The sequence below is a fragment of the Dermatophagoides pteronyssinus genome, unplaced genomic scaffold (assembly GCF_027571235.1).
Source record: "Dermatophagoides pteronyssinus isolate colony J.1.1.1.1 unplaced genomic scaffold, Derpt_VIB-CSIC_2022.12 sq0008, whole genome shotgun sequence".
Classification (NCBI taxonomy): domain Eukaryota; kingdom Metazoa; phylum Arthropoda; class Arachnida; order Sarcoptiformes; family Pyroglyphidae; genus Dermatophagoides; species Dermatophagoides pteronyssinus.
In genome coordinates, this window is record NW_027461532.1 from 382,678 (window position 1) to 409,354 (window position 26,677).

At 29.5% G+C, this 26,677-nt stretch overlaps 7 protein-coding genes across 9 annotated transcripts; 4 read left to right on the forward strand and 3 right to left on the reverse strand.

Moving 5' to 3' along the window:
* Positions 1-53: 53 nt before the first annotated feature.
* Positions 54-2,243, reverse strand: Pgd (phosphogluconate dehydrogenase). Its single transcript, XM_027344200.2, has 4 exons — positions 1,905-2,243; positions 1,052-1,826; positions 783-986; positions 54-686 (listed from the first exon to the last, which is right to left on the reverse strand). Exons 1-4 carry the CDS (start codon positions 1,919-1,921, stop codon positions 210-212), a joined length of 1,473 nt encoding a protein of 490 aa, XP_027200001.2. The 5' UTR covers positions 1,922-2,243; the 3' UTR covers positions 54-209.
* A 312-nt stretch (positions 2,244-2,555) lies between these two features.
* Wdr33 (WD repeat domain 33) lies at positions 2,556-5,518 on the reverse strand. Its single transcript, XM_027344209.2, has 7 exons — positions 5,015-5,518; positions 4,755-4,955; positions 4,534-4,685; positions 4,245-4,469; positions 3,947-4,180; positions 3,769-3,879; positions 2,556-3,697 (listed from the first exon to the last, which is right to left on the reverse strand). The coding sequence occupies exons 1-7, from the start codon at positions 5,291-5,293 to the stop codon at positions 2,821-2,823; spliced, it is 2,079 nt and encodes a 692-aa protein (XP_027200010.2). The 5' UTR covers positions 5,294-5,518; the 3' UTR covers positions 2,556-2,820.
* Positions 5,519-5,921: 403 nt separating this feature from the next.
* Cdc42 (Cell division cycle 42) lies at positions 5,922-7,646 on the forward strand. Its single transcript, XM_027344153.2, has 4 exons — positions 5,922-6,407; positions 6,474-6,656; positions 6,735-6,932; positions 7,017-7,646. The coding sequence occupies exons 1-4, from the start codon at positions 6,303-6,305 to the stop codon at positions 7,104-7,106; spliced, it is 576 nt and encodes a 191-aa protein (XP_027199954.1). The 5' UTR covers positions 5,922-6,302; the 3' UTR covers positions 7,107-7,646.
* Positions 7,647-7,878: 232 nt separating this feature from the next.
* On the forward strand, positions 7,879-10,885 carry csw (protein tyrosine phosphatase non-receptor type corkscrew). Its single transcript, XM_027344188.2, has 6 exons — positions 7,879-8,343; positions 8,406-9,141; positions 9,204-9,300; positions 9,384-9,496; positions 9,582-10,310; positions 10,384-10,885. The coding sequence occupies exons 1-6, from the start codon at positions 8,306-8,308 to the stop codon at positions 10,681-10,683; spliced, it is 2,013 nt and encodes a 670-aa protein (XP_027199989.1). The 5' UTR covers positions 7,879-8,305; the 3' UTR covers positions 10,684-10,885.
* A 1,359-nt stretch (positions 10,886-12,244) lies between these two features.
* Positions 12,245-21,637, forward strand: Gbeta13F (guanine nucleotide-binding protein subunit beta-1). Of its 3 annotated transcripts, XM_075820833.1 has the most exons (8): positions 12,248-13,482; positions 16,401-17,026; positions 18,139-18,284; positions 18,359-18,652; positions 18,721-18,850; positions 18,927-18,998; positions 19,071-19,287; positions 19,365-21,637. In XM_075820833.1, the coding sequence occupies exons 2-8, from the start codon at positions 16,970-16,972 to the stop codon at positions 19,469-19,471; spliced, it is 1,023 nt and encodes a 340-aa protein (XP_075676948.1). In that variant the 5' UTR covers positions 12,248-13,482; positions 16,401-16,969; the 3' UTR covers positions 19,472-21,637. The 3 variants fall into 3 exon arrangements, with proteins under 3 accessions (XP_075676946.1, XP_075676948.1, XP_075676947.1); XM_075820831.1 differs by having other exon boundaries at positions 12,245-13,482; positions 18,927-19,287; XM_075820832.1 differs by lacking the exon at positions 12,248-13,482 and adding an exon at positions 14,355-14,371 and having other exon boundaries at positions 18,927-19,287.
* Positions 21,638-22,078: 441 nt separating this feature from the next.
* Plod (procollagen lysyl hydroxylase) lies at positions 22,079-26,557 on the forward strand. The gene is made up of 9 exons (XM_075820829.1): positions 22,079-22,383; positions 22,446-22,795; positions 22,865-23,568; positions 23,665-23,766; positions 23,839-23,964; positions 25,270-25,730; positions 25,790-25,980; positions 26,056-26,184; positions 26,252-26,557. The coding sequence occupies exons 1-9, from the start codon at positions 22,308-22,310 to the stop codon at positions 26,405-26,407; spliced, it is 2,295 nt and encodes a 764-aa protein (XP_075676944.1). The 5' UTR covers positions 22,079-22,307; the 3' UTR covers positions 26,408-26,557.
* LOC113794109 (immunoglobulin domain-containing protein oig-4-like) lies at positions 23,636-25,027 on the reverse strand. The gene is made up of 5 exons (XM_027344198.2): positions 24,594-25,027; positions 24,422-24,519; positions 24,289-24,346; positions 24,122-24,226; positions 23,636-24,044 (listed from the first exon to the last, which is right to left on the reverse strand). The coding sequence occupies exons 1-5, from the start codon at positions 24,795-24,797 to the stop codon at positions 23,994-23,996; spliced, it is 516 nt and encodes a 171-aa protein (XP_027199999.1). The 5' UTR covers positions 24,798-25,027; the 3' UTR covers positions 23,636-23,993.
* Positions 26,558-26,677: the final 120 nt, after the last annotated feature.

Below are 26,677 nucleotides of genomic sequence, written 5' to 3' on the forward strand. Positions count from 1 at the left end.
AAAACGATATGAATAGTGTTTGTTTGTTTCGAATGATTAAAAAAACACATAGATGACGTTAGTATCGAATTTTATTTTTAAAAATTTAGATTTTTTTCTTTTAAAAATGAAATAATTTTGAAAAAACAGGAAATTTCAACAACAATTAAAATAGATTATTAAACCCATCACCAATTTGGAATCAAACATTCATTCAATAAATCAATCAATTAAGCATTATATGTTGATGATGAAACATTACCACCTTTACCTGTCCAATTTGTATGAATAAAATTACCCGGATTATCAATACGTTGATAAGTATGAGCACCAAAATAATCACGTTGAGCTTGAATTAGATTAGCTGGTAATTGCCCGGAACGATAACCATCATAAAAAGCTAATGCAGTTGAAAATGCTGGTGTTGGTATACCCAATTTAACAGCAGTAGCAATAACATTACGCCATGAATCTTGACATTTACTGATTTCTTCACGGAAAAAATCATCCAACAATAAATTTTGCAATTCAGGATTATTATCGAATGCTTTTTTAATATTGCCCAAAAATACTGAACGAATAATGCAACCACCACGCCACATTAATGCAATACCACCATAATTAAGATTCCAATCAAATTTGGCAGCCGCTTCCCTTAACAACATAAAACCTTGTGCATACGAAACAATTTTCGATGCATACAATGCCTGTTCATTGTTGTTGTTATTGTCGTCGTTTGGGTGAATTGAACAATGAAAAAGTTATTTTCAAGAATAAAAATGACAACAATAACAACGACATACCTTACGAATATCATCAATAAATGATTTTTTATCACCGCCAACATCAAATTCCATTGTTGTTGATGGTCCGGAAAGTATTTCGCTTGCAGCTAAACGTTCATTTTTTAATGATGATAAACAACGTGCAAATACTGATTCACCAATCAATGTTACCGGTACACCAAAATCTAATGCCGATATTGCTGTCCATTTACCGGTTCCTTTCTATGTTGTTTTTTGAAGTCAGAAAAAAAATGTCAGAAAATGTCATAGAAAAATCAAAACCTTACCTGCCCGGCTGAATCTAATATCTTTTCAACTAATGGTTGACCATCATCATCTTTATAACGCATTATATCACTGGTAATTTCAATCAGAAATGAATCTAATTCTTGTTTATTCCAATCAGCAAATATATCAGCCATTTCATCGTTTGATAATTTTAATATCATTTTCATTAAATGATATGCTTCACAAATTATTTGCATATCACCATATTCAATACCATTATGTACCATTTTAACAAAATGACCAGCACCATCATTACCAACCCAATCACAACATGGTTCATTATTATCGGAAACTTTTGCCGAAATACATTGAAATATTTCTTTAATATGTGGCCATGCTTCTGGATGACCACCAGGCATTAATGATGGTCCATAACGGGCACCTTCTTCACCACCACTAACACCTGATCCAACAAATAATAAATCTTTTGATTTTAAATAATTACAACGACGTTGTGTATCAGTATATTCGGAATTACCACCATCAATAATAATATCACCCTGTTCTAATAATGGTATTAATTGTTCAATAAATGAATCAACAGCTTGACCAGCTTTAACTAGAATGATAATTTTTCTTGGTTTTTTCAATTTCGAAACCATTTCTTCCAAACTATGTGCACCAATAATAGATTTTCCTTTCGCTTCGTTTGCTAGAAAATCATCAACTTTTGATGTTGTTCGATTAAATGCACAAACAGTAAATCCATGATCAGCCATATTTAGGATAAGATTTTGTCCCATAACAGCTAAACCAATTAAAGCAATATCAGCACTAAATGTGTGAAAAAATTATGTAATCGGAAATTATTCAATGGAAATGCGAGTAAAAACCAAACAAAATTAAACTTACGGTCCTTCAGAAGCCATTTTCCAATAATTCTTGGTTGATAATTTTGTCTTTAAAAACAAACTTTTAAAAATTCAATTCGAAAAAAACGATGATATCAGAAAAACGTTCAAATTAAAAATGATTTTTTTTCAAATCTCCAATGACACACGAGCACACAATAAACACGAGCACAAACAGTGGTAATAATGATAATCAAATGAATGGTAAGAAAACTAACAACAAAACAAACTTTTTAATCATAAAAAAATAATGTATATGACACTTATCATCATCGTGGTGGCTGTCATTGAAGTTTTTCTTTCTTTCTTTCGATTGAATAATAACTAGTTATGACAATAACAACAACAACAAAAAGCGAGGAGAGAGGGAAGAAAAAATCCCGTTTTATCGATTTAAGTTTCGACATCACCAATTCATTGTCAAACATGTCATTTTTTTTTTTCATTTGTTGGTTGGTTGGTTGCTAGTGGCAAATCCAATTAACGATAATGATTATTATGAAGGATAAGTGCTTGTTTCCTTGAAAATGATCTGATCGATGGCAAAATCGATTTTGAAAAAAAAAGTTTAATTAGAAAATTATGAGAAAATTGATGAAATCACCATCGTAACGATGTATGTGTAGAGTTTTTTTAAAAAAAACATTCGAAATTCTTCATTTGAATAATTTTATTCGATTCGTTTTTTACAAGAATTGAGTTCATCAAAATAATTCATTTTCTTTTTCGCTAGAATTTTTTTCGTTTGTTTTGTTTGATATAAAATATATGATTAATGAGCAAAGACAACAATCAAACAAACAAAACAAACAAAAAATTTAAAAAATAAAATAAAATAATGTTAATGATAATTACATGATGAATATATCTTCCTATACAATTCATTTAATGATGATGATGATAATATTTTTGATCGATCATTGTTGTTGTTGTTGTTGTTGATGATGATGATCCAATGAATGATTATATTGGTTATTATTATTATTATTATTAAATCGTAAATCATTATCATAAAATGTTTCATTTCCGTATGAAATATTTCCATGAAAAGATTGTTGTTGTAATGGTGGCTGCTGTTGATGACCATTAAAATATTGTTGTTGTTGATACATAGTATCCTGATTATTTGTATTTGTATAGGGAAATGGATTATCAAATTGTTGTTGTTGTTGTTGTTGACCAAATTGATCATTAAAAGGTTGTTGTTGTTGGTGATGATTATATGATGATGAGGTATTTTCATTCTGCTGTTGTTGTTGTTGTTGTTGTTGATTATTACGATTTAAATTATTTTTTACATTATCCAAATTATTATTATTATTATTATTATTATTCCATTGTTGTTGAAATTTTTTCGGTATAGGTTTGGAATATGGTTGTTTACGTTCTTTCATTCGTTGATGATTTTTCTGCTGAGATTTTTGTTGTTGTTGTTGATTAGAATCAATATTTGTTAATGATATACCAATATTATCATTATTATTTTTTTGTTGAGTTGATGATGAAAATATTGTCGATTCATTCGATGTTGTTGTTACATTTGCCTGATTAGATTGTGAAATCGATTCGGATTCTTGATCAGCACGTTCAAAACCAAAACCCGGTATTATTATACCAATATCATCATCATCATTTTTACCACCACCAATACCAGTACCATCATTAAAACCCATACCAGGTATATATGATTGTAAATCATCACCATCTTCACATTCTTCAATACCTTTTGGTAATAGATTTAGATTATAACGATCACGCATTTGATCTCCCGGTCGATTTCTAGTCCAAAATTTGCTTTAAAAAGGAAACATCGAAAAAAACATAAATAAATTTCCCAATCAAATCAAAACTAAACTAAAACTAACCATGTATGATCATTAGATCCTGAAGTCAGTATATGACCTAATGGATGCCAACTTAATGACCAAACAATTGATTCATGTGCATTTTCCATACCGCCAATTTCTTTATCAGTTCTGAGATGGAAAAATGAAAAATTTCAATGAAAAAATGAAAATCCCATACAATTATCATAACATTTACCCAACAAGCCAAAATAATATTGAACCATCCGAACCACCACTAGAAAAAAGACCTTCATGTATTGGATGCCATGATAAACAGCTAACTTCTTTTTTATGACCACGAAATGTTTGCATTTCATTTGTCATATTTCTAATATCATAGATTTTTATCAAATGATCACGTGATGATGTTAATAACCAATTTCCATTATGATTCCATTTAACATCGGTTACTGTATTTTTATGTGCATGTCTGAAAACAAACATTAATTAGGTAAACAAAGGTAGATTTTTTAAATCACAAAAATAATAATTACAATGTAGCTAAACTTTGACCAGTTTTTGGATCCCATAATTTTACTGGTTGTTGACTATCTTTACTTCCGGATGCAATTAAGGATTTTGTTGGATGCCAATCAATACCCTTAACATCGGCACCATGACCACGTAGAATTTTTTCCTCAAAACAACGAAAAAAATCCCATATCCGTATGGTTCCATCATCGGAACATGTTGCAAATTTTGTATCCGTTGGACAGAAACTTGATCAGTTCAAGAGGAGAAAATTTGGTTAAAAAATCAGCAAATCAAATCATCATTACCAACCTTATTGCTCTAACAGGTTCTTTATGTGCTTGAAACATTTTAACATTATTCATATTACTTTGCCAATATTTAACATAACCATTTTGATCACCAGTTACCATCCATGAATCATTTCTTGACCAAACCATTACTTTTACGGCTGTATCATGAGCCTGTTTTAAAATATGAACAAAAAAAACATTGAAATTAAATTGAAAAAAAATTTGAAATTTTCAACAAACCTGTAAAATAGTTTCGAAATTAAATGTTAAACCATTCCAAAGGGTAAATTCACCGCTTGATGATCCGGTTATTAAACGACGACCTTCAGGTGTCCACAGAACACAGAATATTGGGCAACGCATTTTATTTGTTGATGTTCGTACAAATTTTGTTGTTATACAATTGGCTGCATTATTTTGCATATACATCGGTGGAACAATCTATCGGATTAGATTTTGATTATTAATTAGAAATTTCTATTATCGTTTTCGAAACTAACCTCAGTATAATAGGCAACATCTGGCTGGATGGCACGATAATCACGTGAATCTCTTTGCCATATACGTGATTCCAGCATTTTGACTATCGATGAATTATAATCAACTGTTTTACGTGCAACAGCTTTTCGTAAACGTTTTCCATCAAATTCGGCATTCTGAAATGGTGATGGTACTGGTGGACGTGGTTGAAATGTATAAAAACTTGTTTGCGGTTTAACGAATGTTGTTGTTTTATTCGCAACGTTCGCTGGATTCGTATTTCGATATGTGTTGCTCATTTTGTTTTCAAATCGATGATGATGATGATTATCACAAGAAACGATGATAAATTAAAAATTTCAACAAGAAAAAAACAAAAGAAAATTTACAAAAATAAAATACATGCAAATTCCATTATCAGATTATGACATTTGATAAATTCATTTTGGAAATTATTTTTGATTTTTTTTCAATTTTGAAATACGAAAAAACGAAATTGAAACAAACAAACTTTCAGTCAAAAAATCTAAACATCTGACATTCGAATAGATTGTTCATAAACAACGATATGTTCAAGTCACAATATGTATCGAATAACAATTTGCCGGCTGAATTCAAATTGAAAGAAAATTTTTTTGAATTTTTTTCCAAATCAATTCTGCTAAAATCGCGATCTTCCAGATCGATAATCGATAATCATTTCAGGAGAGAATCTTCCATCCCGAAAAAAACCATTCCGCGGAAAAAAATTTCAAATCAAATCAATTGTGACTATTACACACTGAAAAAAAAACAAACGTAAGACAAATCGAACGCCCAATAATAACCCAATCGATAGATGGCGTTAAAATAGCCCAAAAAAAAAGAATTTTTTCACTGCCCCTTTTTTGTACATTGAGTTTTGTTTGTTGTTGTCGTTTGTTTGCTCATCAATTTCCGAGCCCATCAATTTCATTCAATTTCAATTTCGATTAAAAGTATTTCTGTTTCTTGAATGTTGATGATGTGAAATTTGATTGAAAAATTATCACTTTTTTGCCTCGTTTTGATGATTTTTGAAAAATCAATTAAAATTGTTTGATTGATTGAAATTAATTTTGTTAGGAGAGAATTTGATTCGAGTGAGAGAGATTAAAATCAACGATAACAACAACAAATGATAATTATCATCGTTTAACAACATTATCTATCTATCTTTTTGCTGTTGCCGATTGTTGTCAAAAAAAGATTTTCCATTTCGAAATTCCATAAATTATTTTATTTATTGTTCTTTTTCGGGGAAAAAACATCTTTTTGAAAGAATCAAAGATGCAAACGATTAAATGTGTTGTTGTTGGTGATGGTGCTGTTGGTAAAACTTGTTTGCTCATTTCATATACAACAAATAAATTTCCTTCCGAATATGTGCCTACTGTAAGTAAATTTTTTTTTTTTTTTTGAAGAAAATTCCATTAAAATTTTTCATTGAAAAATTGATAGGTTTTCGATAATTATGCCGTTACTGTTATGATTGGTGGTGAACCATATACATTAGGTTTATTCGATACAGCCGGACAAGAAGATTATGATCGTTTACGACCATTAAGCTATCCACAAACGGATGTATTTTTAGTTTGTTTTTCGGTTGTATCACCATCATCGTTTGAAAATGTTCGTGAAAAAGTATGTATCATCATTTCAACAGCCAAAAAAAGTTTCCAAACAAATTTTCATTCATTAATTTCTTTTAATTAACCACAGTGGGTACCCGAAATAACACATCATTGTCAAAAAACACCATTTTTATTAGTTGGTACACAAATCGATCTGCGTGATGAAGCATCAACAATTGAAAAATTATCCAAAAATAAACAAAAACCAATTACAATTGAAGCGGGTGAAAAATTGGCTAAAGAATTAAAAGCAGTTAAATATGTTGAATGTTCAGCATTAACACAGGTTTGGTTTTTGAATATTCTTTTCTGAAAATTTTTCATTTTTTTAACAAAAATTATTTTTTCCCCACCAAAAAAAAAAAACCAGCGTGGATTAAAAAATGTATTTGATGAAGCAATTTTGGCTGCATTGGAACCACCACAACCAAAACGTAAACGTAGATGTACTATAATCTAGATCAACAAGATGGCGAAAGAAAGAAAGATATTACAAACAAAAAATATTTTCTCAAAACTAAAAATTCTTCCGGATGATGATGATGATGATTTCATCGATAATAATAATAATAATAATAATGATCATTGCAACAACAACAGAAAAACGTCAACAACAGAAACCTTTCCTTCCTTCACTTTTTTTTAAAAAAATACGAAAACAAATATATTTCTATAAAATCTTATTACTTCATCATTTATCATCATATTACATACAAATATGAACAACAACAATTTTTTTTTATAATTACAATTACAATTTTTTCTATATTTATTATTTAATTGATTTGACCAATTGGTGTGTGTGATTAGGTGAAAATAACATTTACAAAATACAATTTTGTTTTAAAAAGGCCAAACACACATCTATTTCCACCCATCTACACCCACATACACCCACACACACACTGTTTCAATCCAATAATGTCCCTCCTTCAATGGAATCCAAAATTCAAAAAAAAAAAAAAAAAAATTATTAGTTTAGTTAAACTTTTTTTCTGTATAGAGTGAATTTCGTTTTTTTTAAAGAAGAAAATTTTCTTTTCCTAAAAAACAAACAAAAAGATATTCTTTTCCTGACATCGGTGCATTTTTTTTATAAAAAAAAAAATATTTTTTTCCAAAACAGAAATTAAAAATTTTGTTTTTTTTTTTCTCAAAAAATTTAAGGAAAAAAAATTCTAAAAAATCAACTTTTCAACCATCTTTCAAAACCGATAGATGGCGATACCGGTTCCATAAAAACTCGAATTTAAATGATAACAAAAATATTGAGTGGGTGTCTTTTTCCCATTGATGATGATGTTTTCGTTTGGTGAATGGAATGGGGAATGAATGGTGAGCAACAACAAATATACCACCAGCAATATACACACACAAAACACTTGTATATTTCACATACTTTCGGAATGCGTTGTTCGATTGCTGATCGATTGATTGATTGATTGATTGATTTAGATAAACAACAGCATATTTCTTGTTTGTTTTTGTTTTTGTTTTCTCTCTCTTGTTTTGCTTTTCTTTCCCAAAATTCTACTCAAAATTTCAAAATTTTTTAGTGATGATCCATAATCCATAATGATAAATCATCATCATTGTTTTTTAAATGAATAAAATCTCTTGTTTCAAAGAAGAAGAAGAAAAAGCTAAACTTGTTAATAAATGAACAATACGATAACAATGTCGTTGATTAATTCAAGGTTTGTTTTAAGGGAAAGTTTGATTTCTTTGATTTTTTGATTTGTTGATTTTCTCATTATAGAGGACGTTGGTTTCATCCAAATATTGATCGAATATCAGCGGAAAAAATGTTAGTTGATCGTGGTGTTGATGGTTCATTTCTCGTTCGGCCATCCGATTCACATCCAGGTGATTTTACATTATCCGTATTAAATGATGGTCAATTAACACATATAAAAATACATAATACTGATGATGATTTATATGATCTACATGGTGGTGAAAAATTTGTATCATTAATTGAATTAATACATCATTATATGCAAAATCCTGATCAAATACGTGATCGTAATAATCGTAATCGTATAATACGTTTAAAATATCCATTAATATCGGATGATCCAACATCGGAACGTTGGTTTCATGGTAACATAACACCGCAAGAAGCGGAAAAACAAATATTGGAAAAAGGAAAAAATGGCAGTTTTTTAGTACGAAAATCAAGAAAACCAGGTGATTATGTATTAACCGTACGGATTGATGATAAAATATCGCATGTAAAAATTTATTGTCAACAATCTAAATATGATTTTGGTGGTGGTGAAAAATTTGATTCATTAACCGATCTAATTGATTATTGTAAACGTAATCCTATTGTTGAAACAAGCGGTACGGTTGTTAATTTACGTTCACCATTTAATACAACCAAATTTACAGCATCAACAATTGAAAATCGTGTTAAAATTTTATCAAAAGAAGATCAAGGTGATCAACGTAAAGATCGTGAAAGAAAAACTGGATTTTGGGAAGAATTTGAGGTTTGTTTTGTTTTGTTTTCACATTTCGTAATTTTTTTTCTGTTTTTCCGGTTATCCAACAGTATCTACAACAACAAGCATGTAAACATCTTTATTCAAGAAGAGCCGGTGAACAACAGGAAAATCGAAATAAAAATCGTTTTAAAAATATTTTACCATGTATGTGTTTTCAATTTGATTTAAAATCAAGAATTAAGAGTTGATTAACTGATTTTTTCTCTTTTCTCTTTTCGTTTTTCAAGTTGATCGTACAAGAGTTATATTGAAAGATATTCATTCGAATGTTAATGATAATGATGGTAATATGGAAAATTCTTCATCCACATCCGACTATATTAACGCTAATTATATTCAGGTAAAAATAGTTTCGAATAGAGTTTTTTTGTTGAGATAATTTTTCGATTTTTTGTAATTTTTTGTAATTTTGTTTTTGTAAACAGGTGGAAGATGAATTAACAAATCAACCAAGTAAAAAAATTTATATAGCAACACAAGGACCATTAGCTAATACAAAAAATGATTTTTGGTCAATGGTTTGGCATGAAAATTGTTCAATAATTGTAATGATAACAAAAGAAATTGAACGTAGTAAATCAAAATGTGTACGTTATTGGCCGGATAAAGATCAACAAATAAAATATGGAAAATTGACTGTGAAAACAATATCGGAAAAAATAATGTTACATCATACATTAAGAGAATTTCGTATTCATTATGATAATAATAATGATAATGTTAATGTTGATAATGGTGATAATAAAGATCATCATGTTGATGGTGGTGGAAAAAATTATCGTATTGTTTATCATTATCATTTTATGACATGGCCTGATCATAGTGTACCATCCGATCCAGGTTGTGTATTAAATTTTTTACATGAAATAAATTGTAAACAAGAATCAATAATCAATGATGATGAATCGAATGGACCAATTATTGTACATTGTAGTGCCGGTATTGGTCGTACCGGAACGTTTATCGTTATCGATATATTAATTGATCAAATTAATCAACATGGTTTAGATTGTGAAATTGATATACAACGTACAATACAAATTGTACGTACAAAACGTTCCGGTATTGTACAAACAATTGCACAATATAAATTTGTTTATTTGGCTATACAACATTATGTAAATACATTACAACAAAGGATACAGGCTGAACATGTAAGTTTTTTTTTTGATTTTGTTGATTTTTTGTAAATTTTTAGTAATTTTTTTATAAAAAAAACTTTAACAGAAAAGTTTACAAGCAGGCCGTGAATATACAAATATCAAATATACAAATGAAGTTGGTGATAAATTTACTAGTTATGGTATACCGGCAATTGCTGCACAAGCTGCTGCTGCTGCTGTTGCATCATCATCATCATCAAATTTAAATTCAAATTTACCAACAACCACAACAGCGACAACATTATCATCAATTCAACAACAAAAAAATTGTAATAGCCAAATTGAATTACAACCACGTCCACCAATACCGCCAAGATTTAATCGTCTAACAAATGATTGTCCATTTGGATCGAATGAAACTTGATTCAAGACTTGTTTTTAGATTTATATTTTTCATTATTATTATTATTATTATTATTGTTTTATTTTTAAATTAATTGAAAACTTTTAAATTGTTAAAATTTGATTGAAAATAGTGATGGAAGAAGATGTTTTCTTCTTCTTGGAACAAAATGTTACTTATTCTATGAATTATATTGTGTTTTTTTCTTTTCTTTGAACAAAAATTTGAAAATTGAAAAATTTTTTTTCGTGAAAACAAAAACCGGTGATGAATTTAAACATTCGAATTCGAATCTATTCCCGTTCACAAATGACGTTCATCATTTTTTTGAGTTGTTTATTTCTATTTCCTATATCCGATGTTTATAATTTTCGGATAGGAAAAAAAAACTAAACTCGAATCAAATCCAGATTCCATTTGATTTTCAAACCAAACGAAAAATTTCATTCAACAAAACAAAAAAATGATCAACAAATATTTCTGGCATTTCAAATATCATCATGAATCAACAACAACAACAAAAAAATGATGCAGACGAATTTTTTCCTCCTCATCATCCAATCATCAAACGTCAACATCCGATTTTTTGGTTTTTCGAACCGTTAACCACCATCAACAACCAAACCAACAAAAACCCAAAGATCAATAGTAGTGGTAGAATTATCTTCCCCAAATCACCAGAAAGGAAAAAATAATTATCAAATCCTGTAATCGATGATGATGACGACGACGCCCAAACATTGATGTGCTTGCGCCAACCCAAAAAAAACCGATCTTTGTTGTGTGGATTCTGCCGGTAAATTCTTCATTTTCTTGGGCAATATTCTATATAACCAGATGAATCTTTTTTTTCTGGTTATCATTCGGGTTTTTTTTCAAAGAAAGAATCCATTCTGGTTCGTTCTGGTTTCATTATATGGATTCTATTTCGACAATAACTATATAGAGTGGAGACGACGCCCGTTTCTGCTAATTTTTTTTTTTTTTTTTTTGATCTGGTTTCGTTTCTATCATTGTCGATGATGATGTGTTCTCTGAGTTATGTGGAACCCAGAAAATTAAAAAAAAAATATCTACCACTACCACAATGATACCAGAAATATCATTTCTCTTTCTGTTTGGAACATTTCCTTGGACTGCATTCATATCATCTATATATCATCAAAAAAAGGAAGTGGAAAAAAAGGAAGTGGTATTCCCTGTTCAAATGTCTATATAGCATTTCCTCTTTTTCCGAATTGAAATCGACAAAATGGATCTGGATCTTTGGAAAATGGAAATGAAAATCCACCACCGAACGACGATGATAATGATGATGATGGCTATATGAAAAATTTTCCATCAAAATACCGGATATATATAGAAAGAGTAGTGGCGGTGGTGTTTTGTCATAAATAGTAACAGTATATCCAAAAGATATCCACCATCGCCACTCCTTCTTTTTTTTCTCATCAATATAACCACTGACCACTATCTTTGTTTTGGATTTTGTTTTTTTCGTTGTAAAATACCACTACCACTATTTTGATTATCAGATTTTTTTTCGGGTTTCTGGAATATTGTCACTCATTTACTGCTACCACTAGTTGTTGTTGTTATCCAAATCTCATCATCATCATCGACAGCAGAATCGAATCCAAACAAACCAAATTTCTGGTTCTTTTCTGGTGCAAGAATTTCTTCTTTTTTTTTGAATTCCAAGTAGATTCTTTTGAAAATCACTACCACTACTACTACCATCATCCAAAAAATTATCATCGTTGGTTGAGCCAAAAAACCAGAATATTATATTCTTGATGTGAACCGAACAAAGCAAAAAAATCTCTCCCCACACCAGAAAACCGAAATTTTCTCTCTCTCCCTTGGCAAAGCAAAAACAACGAATCGAATCGACCAACATCAACAACAACTAACGAACGAAGAAAAAAAATTGAGCAAAGATTCCAGAATCTCCCCCCTCCCTCTCTCTCTCTAATTTAGAGAATCCAACAGCAGCAGCAGCACAAAATAGGAATCCGAGAAAAAAAACTGTCTGTGTTGTTTGTTTGTTTGTTGTTGTTTTGTTTTTTATCCTGTAATATTCCTTGTTTCAAAAGAAAATCCAACCAACAACAAAATCAATCAATCAAGAAAATTTAGATCATCATCCCCGAAAACGAAAACGAAATCAATCAACATCGATTCGAAATTCAAAAATAATTAGCAAAAAATCTCCACATTCGACCACTGCAAATCTCCAATCCATTCGATCATCATTATATCCAGCCAGCCATCCACAATCATCATCATCATCATCAATAATCCATCTTTGAAATCATTCGAATCTGAATTCGACCTCTTCTCTCACTCTCTTCGAAGAAAATTTTTTGTTTTTCTGTTTTTGGATATCTTCACATTTCAGGTGTTAGTGTATATGTACATCAGTGTTTTCGACAACAAAAAAACGAAAAAGACGACGACAACGGTGACCACAAATTAAGAAAAAAAATTCACTACATTTCTTCTTGAATCTTTTTTTGATTTCAAAACGATTTTTTGTGGCTGCTAATTTGTAAGCAAAAAAAAAAGGGGGAGAAAGATTTGTTTGTTTGGCTGGCTGGTGTGTGTGTTTGTGTGAGTGAAAGGAAAGTGAACTGTGGTGTTTTTTTGGTGGATATCCTGTAGTTTCGAAAAGAGATATCTAATGTTATTGGTGGTGGTGGTTTGTGTTCTGTGTTTTGATTGTAAAGAAAAACATTACGAAAAGAAACTGAAAATTCTTTGATTCTTGGGAACCAAAAAAAAAACTGAAAAACATTTTTTTTATCAGTAAAAACAAAGGTAAATTCCGGAATTGCTTTTTTTCATATTTTGGATTTTATGATGGTGATGATGATCTAAGAAAATTGTCTCTCTCTCTCTCTCTTCTAATTTGTTGTTGTTGTTTGATATATTCCGATCATCATTTAAACATCATCAATATTATTAATTGACACACGAAAAAGAAAGAAAGAACTTGAAAATTGTGATTGGAAATAAGTGAAAGATAGAGAGAGAAGCAGAATTATCATCTTTATAGACACAAAAGTAGCAACAAACTTGATTTTCGTTCGTTTGTTGAAAACATTGAAAGATTCATTTCAGAGAGAGAAGCTTTCTTTCTTTTTTTCTTACTTTTCAAAATGAAATACGTGAAAAAAATGATGTTTTTCTGATGAGGATGATGATGATGATGAGAAAATCAAATGAAACGCGAATCACAAACATATTTTCTCCTATTTTTTTTAGTTTTGTGTATGGAATATCACTTCAAAAACATCATCATCATCATTGCGCGTTTAGTATTATTATCATCATCATCATAGGCAGAAGCATAGTTAACCCACAAACCGCGAAAGCTATTTTTTTTTTTTGATGATGTATTTTGCCTGTATACTGTTTTGAATGAATGTGATACGTGCTACTGCTGCTGCTGCTCATCCAAAAAAATGTTTTTCATTTTTTGTTAATATTTTATTATTGATTGATTTTCAACTTTGCTCATGGAAAGAAAAGAAAGAAAAAACATTGAATATATGGATCTTTTCAACCTTTTTTAATGTGAATTTTTTTTTTTTGTTTTGTTTTGATTTATGTTTTTAAAATTGAAATGAAAATTTTAAAAATTTAAATTTTGATCTTTGAATTTTGATCTTTGATCAATGAAATAAAACATCTTCATTAAACACAGGTGAGTCTTGTGTGTGTGTGTGTGTGTTTTGTCTAGTTTTTTCTCTCAGTGATGATGATGATTAGCTGTTCTTTTTTTCTTGGTTGGATTTTCGAAAAAGAAAAAAAATCCCAGAATCGTACACAGAATATTCTTCTCTGATGTGTGTGTGTGTGATACACTTGATGAGCACCAGATGGAGAGCAGAATAAAGATTTCGAATGTTTTTTTGTAATTCTGCAATTCAGCAATTCTGTCATCCATTGTTGATGCTTGAATTATTATAATAATCGTTTATAATCTTCTTATCATTTTTTTTCATTAATTTATAATTTATAATTAATTAACTAATTAACTAATGATAAATTAGTAAATTTTTATTATTTTAATTTAAGGTTTAGATAACGTGATTTTGAATTTTGTAAATTTATTCTTAATTCTGAATTCTGTGTTTTTTTGTTTTGTTTGTAACCTTTTAAAAATTCCCTGTAATGTGGAACATTCAATTTGAATTTTGTTTTAGTTTTAGTTTTTAGCTTTCAGCTAAATAGATCCATTTTTATTCATCCATTTGTTCGTATATATATAGGATCCATTACAATCTTTAACCCAAATTCTTGTTTTTAAAAAAAACGCGAGACTCTGACGACAACAGAATTACATCCAGAATATCTTGAATATGAAACAACAACAACAACATCAAATAACCCTTGTCGGCGACCATTGGCCTGATCTGATTATTGATTCTATCATAATCAACGAACAATTTTCAGTTTAGTTCTTGGGTCGGTTTGATAGTATCTCTCTGTCTATATATAAATGAATGATCCAGGAACAAAATATAGTGTATGTTCCAAATAACCAACCAAAAAATTGATGTTTTATATGCTTGTGTTGTGTGTGGTGTATATGTTTAAATGTTCCATAAATTCTATACGGATTCTTTTTTTCTTAACATCCAATATTCTTATTATTAAGGTAGTGGTTAGTTGTGTTGAAAATATTCTGTTACCACTACCCTTTGTTGTTGTTGATTTTTGGAACTCAAAATTCCATAATATGTCTGTGTGTACGACGATATTCTTACCACTACTTTGCCAACACTATCACTACTATTGCTAATGCTACTACCAAATTCTTACCTAAACGAAACTAAAACTAATATTCCAATGTTGGAACATTTCATATTTTTTTTCTTTACTTGAGTATTTTCTCTCTCTCTCTCTTGCAAATTATATATTTTTCTGCTCCTCTTGTTTGATGTTAATGTTTTTATTCGTTGATCATCATCATCAACATCAACAACAGCATCATTTTGCTGCTATTTTTAGAAAAATTTTGCCCTAATTTCTATTTGGTTTATTTAGTGTGTGTGTGTGTGTGTGTGTGTGTGTGTATTTTCAATGCAAAAAGAAAAAGAAAAAGTTTGTTTAGGCCATGATCCGTGAGTAAAGAATTGATTGACTGATAATATTGTTGTTGGTGGTGAAAAATTTTTTGTTTTTTATTATTTCTGTTGTTTGGATTCTCATTTTGTTGGATAAAATGAAATGCGATTCTATCAACAGAAGAAAAAAAATTACTCAATACTTTTGGATTCTGTGAATTCTGTGTGTGTGTGTTTTGTTGTTGATAGTGGATTGAACTGAATTGTTCAAACCGGTCTGTCTTTTCGATCAAAAAAAATCCGATTCTGTGAAATGTTTTTCTGATTCAAACAACAACAATTATGATTCGTAAAAAGAAAATTTTTCTTTGATTAAGCAAAACAAAAAAAAACGAATTGAATTTTCAAATCGTGCCTTATCCTCTTCGGTTTCTGTTTTGGAAAATAAGGCTGCCATGTTTTCTTGAAATTCAAATTCTTAAAAATTTCTTCGAAAGGTGTTTGGTGTACCTAGAACTTTTTCTATTTGATCATCAACAACAAAGAATTGCTGCTATTTATTTACTACTAATGGTCAAGAATTTGATCAGATTGATATGATGTTTGTTTGTTTGATTTATCTAATTCTGGATTCTAATTTTTTGATTTTTTCTTTTTTTCCAGTTTTTTTCTTCGTCTGATGTGGAATATATTCATTCAAACAGCAAAAAAAACGTGTTGTGTTCATTTGAGAAAAATTTTTCATCAAACCAAACCAATCTGATTTGTATACCGCTTTTCAATAATCATCAGTAAATGAAACAACAACAACAAGAATCGAAAATTTTTTTGTTTTTTGGCGCCAAAATAAAGAATTCCTGAAAATATTTCTTTAAACAAAACAAAACAAACAAAGAAGAGATAAGAAGAAGAACAAAAGTTATTTATCATTATTATCATCAGTAAATAATTATTGTCTTGTCATTATCATCGTAATCATCACCAGGATCCAGAATCCTTCACCAGAATCCAGAATCCTTCATCATCATCATCATTGTCATTAAATCATCATTTTCAATCCCCCCAAAACACACACTCAACTCAAACAAATATTGTAATTTTTTTTCCAAAAATTTTGTTCATCATCATCATCATCACTATATATACAACAAACAAAAAAACCAGCAACAACCAGATATCAATTTTTTTTTTAATTTAACCAAAACAAACAAACATAAAAAAATCAACCAAAAATGAATGAATTAGACAGTTTACGTCAAGAAGCTGAAACATTAAAAAATGCAATCAGAGTAAGTTTAATTATCAAATTGATTGATTATCGTTGATTTTTTTTATTTGATCAAAGAAATTTTCCGGAAAAATTCTTGGAAAAATATTCCAATTTTTTCGGAAAGTTTTTTTCTCCCCCATTCGAATTGATTAAAACAAAAAAAAATAAATTATCAGATTAAAAAATCACAGCCGAATTTATACAATGAAAATAGTTTAATCGAGAAAAAAACTACTACTACTTCAACAACAACGTATAAATTGATGTCTAGAATTTTTACCTTTATCTACCTAAACATCTTTTTTTAAGAATTTTTTCCATGAAAATGAAAGAAAAAATTACTCATTTTATTTCAATCACCTTTTTGCCAGAAAAAAGTTTATCATTTTGTTGTTGTTGTTGTTATTTTAGGTATGATAGTGTGGTAGTAGCAGTAGAATATTCCATAATTATTTTTTGTTGTAAAACCGAAAAGAATTATATAGAAAGTTTCTGGAAACATGATTTGTTTCCAGAAAAAATTGTTTAGGTCGTCGTCTTCGTCATTTCATTCATTCAGTGATTCTACTATTGATTTCTGTTGAACGAAAAAAAAACTTTTTGGGAGCTTTTTGAGGATGATGATAACAATGACGTCATAAAGTCCTAGAAACATTAATATTTAGGAGAGAGTGAACTGTGAAGATGTGTGTGGGTGGATGGCTGGCTGGCTGGGCTGGGTGGATGTTTAAGTTGTTTGAAAATGTTAATGGCTTATTTTTTTCAAAGAAGAAAAAAAACTAGGTTTCTGGATTCTTTACTGGAATTTTTTTTACCAGGAATTTTTCTTTTATTAACAGAGGGGAAAAATTGTCCATTTTTTTTTTTTTGTTCAATGATAAACATTGTTGTTGTCGATGGTTTTTTAAAAATTAAAATTTTAAATTTTAATGAAATTTTTTTTTGTTTTTGCATCTTTGTTCAGTCTCTCTCTCTCTCTCGTTGGACCATTTTTTTTTTTTGTCTCTAAGGGGAGAATTTACTTTTGATCAAATTAATTAATGATTTATTGATTGATTTTATTGGTTTTTTTTAAAAATGTTTTCTGTTTTTTTGATACAATTTTCAAAAAAAATTTGGAAAAATAAATAGGATGCACGAAAGGCCGCATGTGATACCTCATTGGTACAGGCCAATACTAACATGGAACCAGTTGGCCGTATACAGATGCGTACGAGAAGAACATTACGTGGTCATTTAGCTAAAATATATGCAATGCATTGGGGATCAGATTCTAGGTTTGTTGAGTTTTCTATGATAATCATTTATTAATGAATGGATATTTTTGATTGATTTTTTAAAAAACATTTAGATATCTTGTATCAGCATCACAAGATGGCAAATTAATAGTATGGGATGCATATACAACAAATAAAGTACATGCAATACCATTAAGATCTAGTTGGGTTATGACTTGTGCATATGCACCATCCGGTTCATATGTTGCATGTGGTGGTCTTGATAATATTTGTTCAATTTACAGTCTTAAAACTCGTGAAGGTAATGTACGAGTTAGCCGTGAACTGCCTGGCCATACTGGCTATCTTTCATGTTGTCGATTTCTTGATGATAACCAAATTGTTACTAGTTCTGGCGATATGACATGGTAATGTTGATTGATTTTCATTTGGTTTTGTTGTTTTGTCTAAAATTTTCATATTCAAAAAATTTTAGCGCTCTTTGGGATATTGAAACCGGTCAACAATGTACATCATTTACTGGACATACCGGTGATGTTATGTCATTATCACTTGCACCTGATATGCGTACATTTGTATCTGGTGCTTGTGATGCATCAGCTAAGGTAATATATTCTTTTCTTTTAAAAATTTTTTTTGTAAATTATGAAATTAATTTTAAATTTGTAATTAAAAATATAGCTATGGGATATTCGTGACGGAATGTGCAAACAAACATTTCCCGGTCATGAATCTGATATAAATGCCGTCACTGTAAGTTTAATATTTGATTTGGTTTGGTTGTTTAATTTTCTAACTCTTTTCGTTTTTTACTTAAAAAAACAGTTTTTCCCAAACGGTTATGCATTTGCAACCGGTTCAGATGATGCAACATGTCGTCTATTCGATATACGAGCCGATCAAGAGCTTGCCATGTATTCACATGATAATATTATCTGTGGAATAACTTCAGTTGCTTTCTCAAAATCTGGTCGTCTATTATTAGCTGGTTATGATGATTTTAATTGTAATGTTTGGGATTCAATGAAAGCTGAACGTGCCGGTATGTGTATTTTTTTCTTCTTGTATTTTATATCCCAAAAACACATCTCAAAATTTCTAATTTCAACAATTTTACAGGTGTTTTAGCTGGACATGATAATAGAGTATCATGTTTAGGTGTTACCGAAGATGGTATGGCTGTTGCAACAGGATCATGGGATAGTTTCCTTAAAATATGGAACTAAAGTATTATTATTATTATTAATTATTATTATATTTTACATCCGAAAAACGACAACGAAACAACAACAACAACAACAAATTCATGGAAAAACAACAAAATTTGAAAAAATTATTATTATTATTATTATTATTACTACATTACATGACGCCCACGCATTACCCGTACATCTCTCTCTCTCTCTCTCTCTCTCTCTCTCTCTCTCTCTTTTCTTCTCTTTACTTGTCTCTCTCTCTCTCTTCGATTCTCTCTCTCTCTATTTCTATATTTCTTAATTGAAAATTACCGATTATTAATTATTAATTATATACTATATTGGACCATATTGATACACATACACACACACAAACGCCCACACGCCTACACACATTTGATCTATGAAAAAAAAAACAGACAACCAGTCACACACCCCCATCGTCACCACCACCTTAATTATATTTCAAATTTTTTTCTTTCTGTTCCAACCTTCCTAAAATCATCATTATCATCATCATCATCATCATCATTATTATCATCGATTATTCATGGTATTGAAGATTTTTTTTTGTTTGTTTGTTCGTTTTGTTTGCCTGTTTTGTTTGTTTTGTTTTTTGTTTTTTTGGTGTTTGAATCCTTAAAACAAAAAAAAATCAGGAATATTAAATCAATCGATTGATCGATTCATCAATACACACATTTTATATACATCATCATTCATTTATATACATTTTTTTTTTTGGAATCCGATCATCATCATCATCCGTTTTTTTCCAAATTTTTTTCAAATTTCAATTCACACAGAATTTACACACACACACACACACACACACACAGAATTCACACGCGAAATTCTTGCATACGCCAAATTCTTGCACACCCCCATACCCCAAAAAAAAATTCTGTTGTTTTTTGTTTTCAATAAGTTTGTTTGTTTCGTTTGTTCAGTTTTTTTTTCTCTCAGCAATTCTATCTATTCAATTTCAATTTGTTTTGGTTTTTTCTTTTGTTTTTGCCATTCACCAAATCCAACAACAGTTACGATCCAACAACAACAACAACAACCGCGAAATACCAATTTATATATACCTTTTACATATTATACAAATATATAAATATTTAAAAAAATTGCAAATTACACGCCCACTTACACGCCGATCGATTTTTTTTTCTTGATTCATCACATTCACCACACACATTCACTTTTTCACTCACCGATATCAGATGATGATGATGACCACCACCATCTTAATTCATTCATTTCATTATCAAATTGTCGTTGGGGAGAGAGAGAGAGGGGGAAAAATTTGAATTTTTGCTGTTTGAAACACACACACACACAAGAATATACTCGCCAACAATTCTCTTCGTTTTGCTGAGAAAACAACAACAACAACATTTCTGAAAACAAACATTTGAATTTGAATTTGAAAAAACCCGCGAAAAAAACAGACGACAAAATTTTGAATTGATTTTCTACTCGCAAACAAAACACACCCATACAAACCAACAAACACACCCATTCGATGATGATGATGATGATCCACCCACTTTTTTTCGCCCCTCCCACATTTCATCTAAAAAAAAATCATTTTAGGAATCTTTTTTTTTCACAATTTTCTGAAAAATTTTTTTCCAACACACAAACACTCTTTCGGTGAATGCACATGAATTTCACATGAATGCATAGGGAAATTTCCCCGAAAATTCCAAAAGATTCATTGATTATTCCTGGAAAAATTTCTCCGGTTAACAGCAATTTAAACATTCTTGCAATTCTGTGTGTGTAACGACAACGTTTTTGTCGCAATTTAACAGACGAAAAAAAAATTGTTTGTTTTTAAGTCATTGCCATCATCATCATCACCACCATTTATCATCATTATCATCATCATCAACATCAACTACCATTAACAAACGCCCACACACAATTATAAAAAAGAATGAAAATACAAAAAATAAACCAAAACATTTAACAAACTGAAAAACAACATTTTAACAGAAAAAAAACAATGGAAAAAAATTATGAAATTTTTAAATTCATAAACATTACACAACAAAACAACGACAAACAAACAGAAAAAAATTACCAAATCAACAAACATACAACATTGTAGTGTGTTTTATAAATATTATATTATATAAATATAATAATAATCTCTGAATAATAATAAACAAATTTTTTTTCTCTTCTTTTTTTTCGTCTTTATAAAAAAAAAATCTTTACAAGCAAAAAAAAATCATTAGTTAATGGGTTGTTTGTCGGAAAATTTCCCGGCAAGTTTCCCGGGCGAATTTCCGGTATTTTGTGTTGAACTTTTGGCTTTTTGATTGAACTTTTACAGAATTTGATTCGAAACAAATGTTGTTCGGCATTTGGAGACAAGAATAAGACTTGCGCAAAAAGTTTCTTTTGAATCCATGCATGGTGGTGGTGGTGGGTTAAAAATCTCTAAGAACAGAAACAGCATAGATATTTGTTTTCGGTTTCGGTTGAGTCTATCTTTATCATCATATAGAAATACTAGACACACTACCCATACAACAACAACAACATTTGGATAAAGAAAATTTGTTTATGCTTTCTCCGACCATGTTCATTTCATGCAGAAAAAAAACATGTATGGATTATTAGCTTGTGGTTTGATATGGATTTGATGTGAATCTTTCTAGTTGAAGAAGAAGATGATAATAATGTAAACAAAACACATGTTTTCTTCTTTATGGTAACAAAAAAAAAATCCAAGCTGTAAGGCGTTGTCTTGGTTGATGACATCAAAGTTTTCGTTCATTTTTGTGATTTCCGCATTAGCTTTTTTGTTTGTTTTTGTTTCAACCGAATTTAGTCAATTTTGCAATGAATAATGGACAAATCAAAGTTAATCGCCATTTTCTTTATTCTGTTATCATTGATTGAAATTGTTTTGACAACTAGAAAAGGTAAGGTATTTTGACTTTTTTCTCTGATTTTTTGACTGATTTTGTTTTTTGCTTTGTTCTAGTAAAAGATTTGATCGTTGTATCGGTTGCAACACATATAACCGATGGTTTTGAACGTTTTAATCGTTCATTAAAGATTTATGGCTTAAAATCTGAAATTCTTGGCTTAAATCAACCATGGAAAGGTGGTGATGTAGCTAGACAAAGTGGTGGTGGACAAAAAATCCGATTATTACGTCAATATTTAGAATCAATACAAAATGAACATGATAACCGGCTTATACTGTTTACCGATAGTTATGATGTCATCCTAAATGGTAACAGCGATGAAATCGTTAAAAAATTTCAAACATTCAATGCAAATGTTGTATTTTCATCGGAAAAATATTGTTGGCCTGATATATCATTGGCGGTATGTGTGTATTTCTGTTGTTGAGAAACTTTCCGGAATTTTCTTTAATATTTAACTATTTTTTAACAGGCATCATATCCAAAATCGGATGGTAAACGTTATCTAAATTCAGGTGGTTTTATTGGTTTTGCACCGGAACTTTATAAAATTGTTAATCTTGCCCAGGATTTAAATGATGATGATGATGATCAATTATTTTATACAAAAATTTATCTGGAACAAAAATATCGTAAACATTTTGGTATTCGTTTAGATTTGAATTCCTATTTATTTCAAAATCTTAATGGTGAAATTGGTGATGTTGAAATACGATTTAGTCCTCAACAACAAGGAACAAATAAAAATGTTGCCGAAACATTTCTTTATAATAAAAAAACACAAACATTTCCATTGATTATACATGGAAATGGTGCAAGTAAAATTCCATTAAATTCATTGGGAAATTATCTGGCCCGATCATGGCATCCATCGATTGGTTGTCAATCATGTAATGAATCACGTATTCAATTAGATAACATTGATCATGAAGATTATCCACATGTTTTAATGGCCATTATCATATTGAAACCAACACCATTTTTCCCGGAATTTCTTGATTATTTGAAATCAATGGATTACCCGAAAAATCGTATAACAATATTCATACAATCAAATATGGATTTTCATAATGAACAAATCGGGGAATTTTCCGAAAATTTCGGAAAATTTTATAAAAATTTTCAATATTCAGAAACAAAATTAGCTAATGAATGGCAATTACGTAATAATTATCTGTAAGTTTTTTTCCTATTTCAACCCAATCGATCAATCAATTTTCAATGGAAAAAATTTAACCAAAAAAAAAAAAAAACGTTTTTATTTTCATTTAGTGATGAATGTCAACGTATCAATTGTGATTATTTGTTTGTTGTTGATAGTGATGTTCGGTTAACAAATTCAAAAACACTTCACGAACTAATTGAAGCTAATCGGTAAGTTTGAATTTGATTTTTGGTTGAATCAATCAATCGATTAATCGATCGATTTTCTCTATTTTTTTACAGATCAATAATTGCACCAATGCTAGTTCGACCAAAAGAATATTGGTCAAATTTTTGGGGTACAATTACTAATGATGGTTATTATTCACGTTCACATGATTATGTTCAAATTATTAAAAATGAACGAAGGTAAATATTTGAGAATTTTTTGACATTTTTTAAAAATCGGCTTTAAAATTTTTTCGATCCACTGCATATTTGTTGTTTGCCTGTTGAGAAACGAAAAAATTGTTATTAAAAAAAACACCCAAAGACAAGGATAGTGTTAAGTGTTAATGATACTAACCATACATTCATATGTACCGGAATCCATTTGTCTTGCTGGATCAATTTCTAATTTACTTTTTATTTGTGCTTCTTTTTCTTTTTCACCAAATTTCCATTCATTTATCTTTGATTTGATTTGAAAATCAATGGTTAATTTAATTTGATTTAAGCAAACAAGACACTTACATGTAGATTAGTATTGAAACTATTATCCACTTCGATACCATCTTTAAACCAGGTAATTCTTTATTTTAGAACGACCAAAATTAGAGAAATTTTAGGATTGAAAATAACCACGTGTTTTAAAAACAAAACTTACGTTGGTAATGGATCACCAGTAGCCACACAAATGAATATAATTTTATGACCAAGATAGAATTCATAATCAAAATGTGATGATCGTATTATTTGTGCACCCTAATTAATTAAGTAATCAAAAGGTTAATTAATATTTAGGTAATTTTCTATAGAAAAACACTATACATTCATACATCAACATTCATATAATAATCGGCACGTTTTGAATTACTATTATGAAATAATAATTTTGAATTTTGTTTACGCATTTTACGGCGGCGGCTACTTTTACCACGACGACAATTACATTCATCAATGATAATTATCATTATAATAATCATTATTATCATTAGATAGATGTAGAAAGATTTGGTATTCTTTTTCATCAAAATCATCATCGTCAATGAAAATTTAAATCATTTTTTTTCAGTTTTCAAGATAGAAATTCTTCCTGTCCACATTATTAAATGTCGTATTTGTTTGTTGTTTGTTCAGCCATTTTTTTCTCGGTTGTCCGATAAGTTTTTTCTCCATTCTTTCAGTATGAAAACATCCCTAAATATATATGAAAAAAGGGCTATATAGTAAATCATAATCATCGCCATAATCATAATAAATAACCCTTATTGAATTATTCTATTATCATCATCATCATCTTCCTTTATTATTTTCATTCATTCATTCATTCAAACAACAAACAAACAAAAAACATTGTTCGAATGTTTTTGTTTGTTTCTTCGTTCCATCATCATCCTAATCATGCATTCGAATCAGATATGCGCAGAATGTGATGGATTTTTTTGTTTTTTTTTTTTGAATTTTTTAACGTTTTTTTCTTTCAAAATTTTCTTTCTTTCTCGTTTCAAACAGAGGAATATGGAATGTACCATTCATATCATCATGTTATCTAATAAAATCATCAACCATTTTAAATCAGGAAAATTTTCAAACAAAAAATCAACAATGGAAATTTCCATTATCATATCGAAATCATCAACAACCACAACATAAAAACGATGATATTGATGGTGATGGTGGTGAATCATTAGATCCAGAAATGTATTTTTGTCATATTCTTCGTTTGAATGGTATATTTATGTTCGTAACAAACGAAAATGATTATGGTCATTTAGCACAAATGGATAATATTGATTTTCAATTGAAACATTGGGAATTTTATGAAATTTATACAAATGAAATTGAATGGCGTAAACGTTATATACATGAAAATTATACGAAAAATTTATTAGATGATAATATTATTGAACAACCATGTCATGATGTTTATTGGTTTCCAATTGTAACACCTGTGTTTTGTCAACATTTGATTGGTTTGTTTGAAATCTTGGTCAAGTTTTTTGATTAATTTTTTTGTTTTTACCAATAATAGAAATAATGGAAAATAATGGTGAATGGTCAGCGGGTAAAAATGAAGATCCACGTTTAGCTGGTGGTTATGAAAATGTACCAACAGTTGATATACATATGAAACAAGTTGGTCTTGAACAACAATGGTTATATTTTTTACGGGAATATATTCGTCCAGTACAGGAGAAAATATTTATCGGTTATTATCATGATGTATGTTCATTGACGAATATATATGGAGAGAGTCATTCTAATTACAAATTTGTAAATTTTTCTTCTTTCTAACAGCCACCACAAGCAATAATGAATTTTGTTGTACGTTATCATCCAAATGAACAGGCATTTTTACGGCCACATCATGATGCATCAACTTATACGGTGAATATTGCTTTGAATCGACCAAATATTGATTATGAGGTTTGTTTTTGGTTTTGTTTGGAAACATTTTTTTGAAAAAATTTTTTCCCCCTCTCCAAATAAACAGGGTGGTGGTTGTCGATTTATACGACAAAATTGTTCAATAACAAATCTTCGTGTTGGTTGGTCATTGATACATCCTGGTCGTTTAACACATTTTCATGAAGGATTAACAGTAACTAAAGGTGTTCGTTATATTATGGTATCATTTGTTGATCCATAATACATTTTATGATCATCATTCGTTTTTCTCAATTTTTATTTTTTGATCGAAAATCTCGTGATTTTTTTCTCGGTACAATTTTTTGCTTTGTTTTTTCCCAGAAAAACTAAATAAACAAAATAAAAAAATCTTATGATTTCAATGTAATAATCCATTTGAAAATTTGAAACCGAAACCGAAAAAAACAAAACAGAAAATCCCAATTGATTTTTCTAAATTGATTTTTGAAAAAAAAATTTCAGTGCAAATTTTCTTTTCTAATGAAAGCAA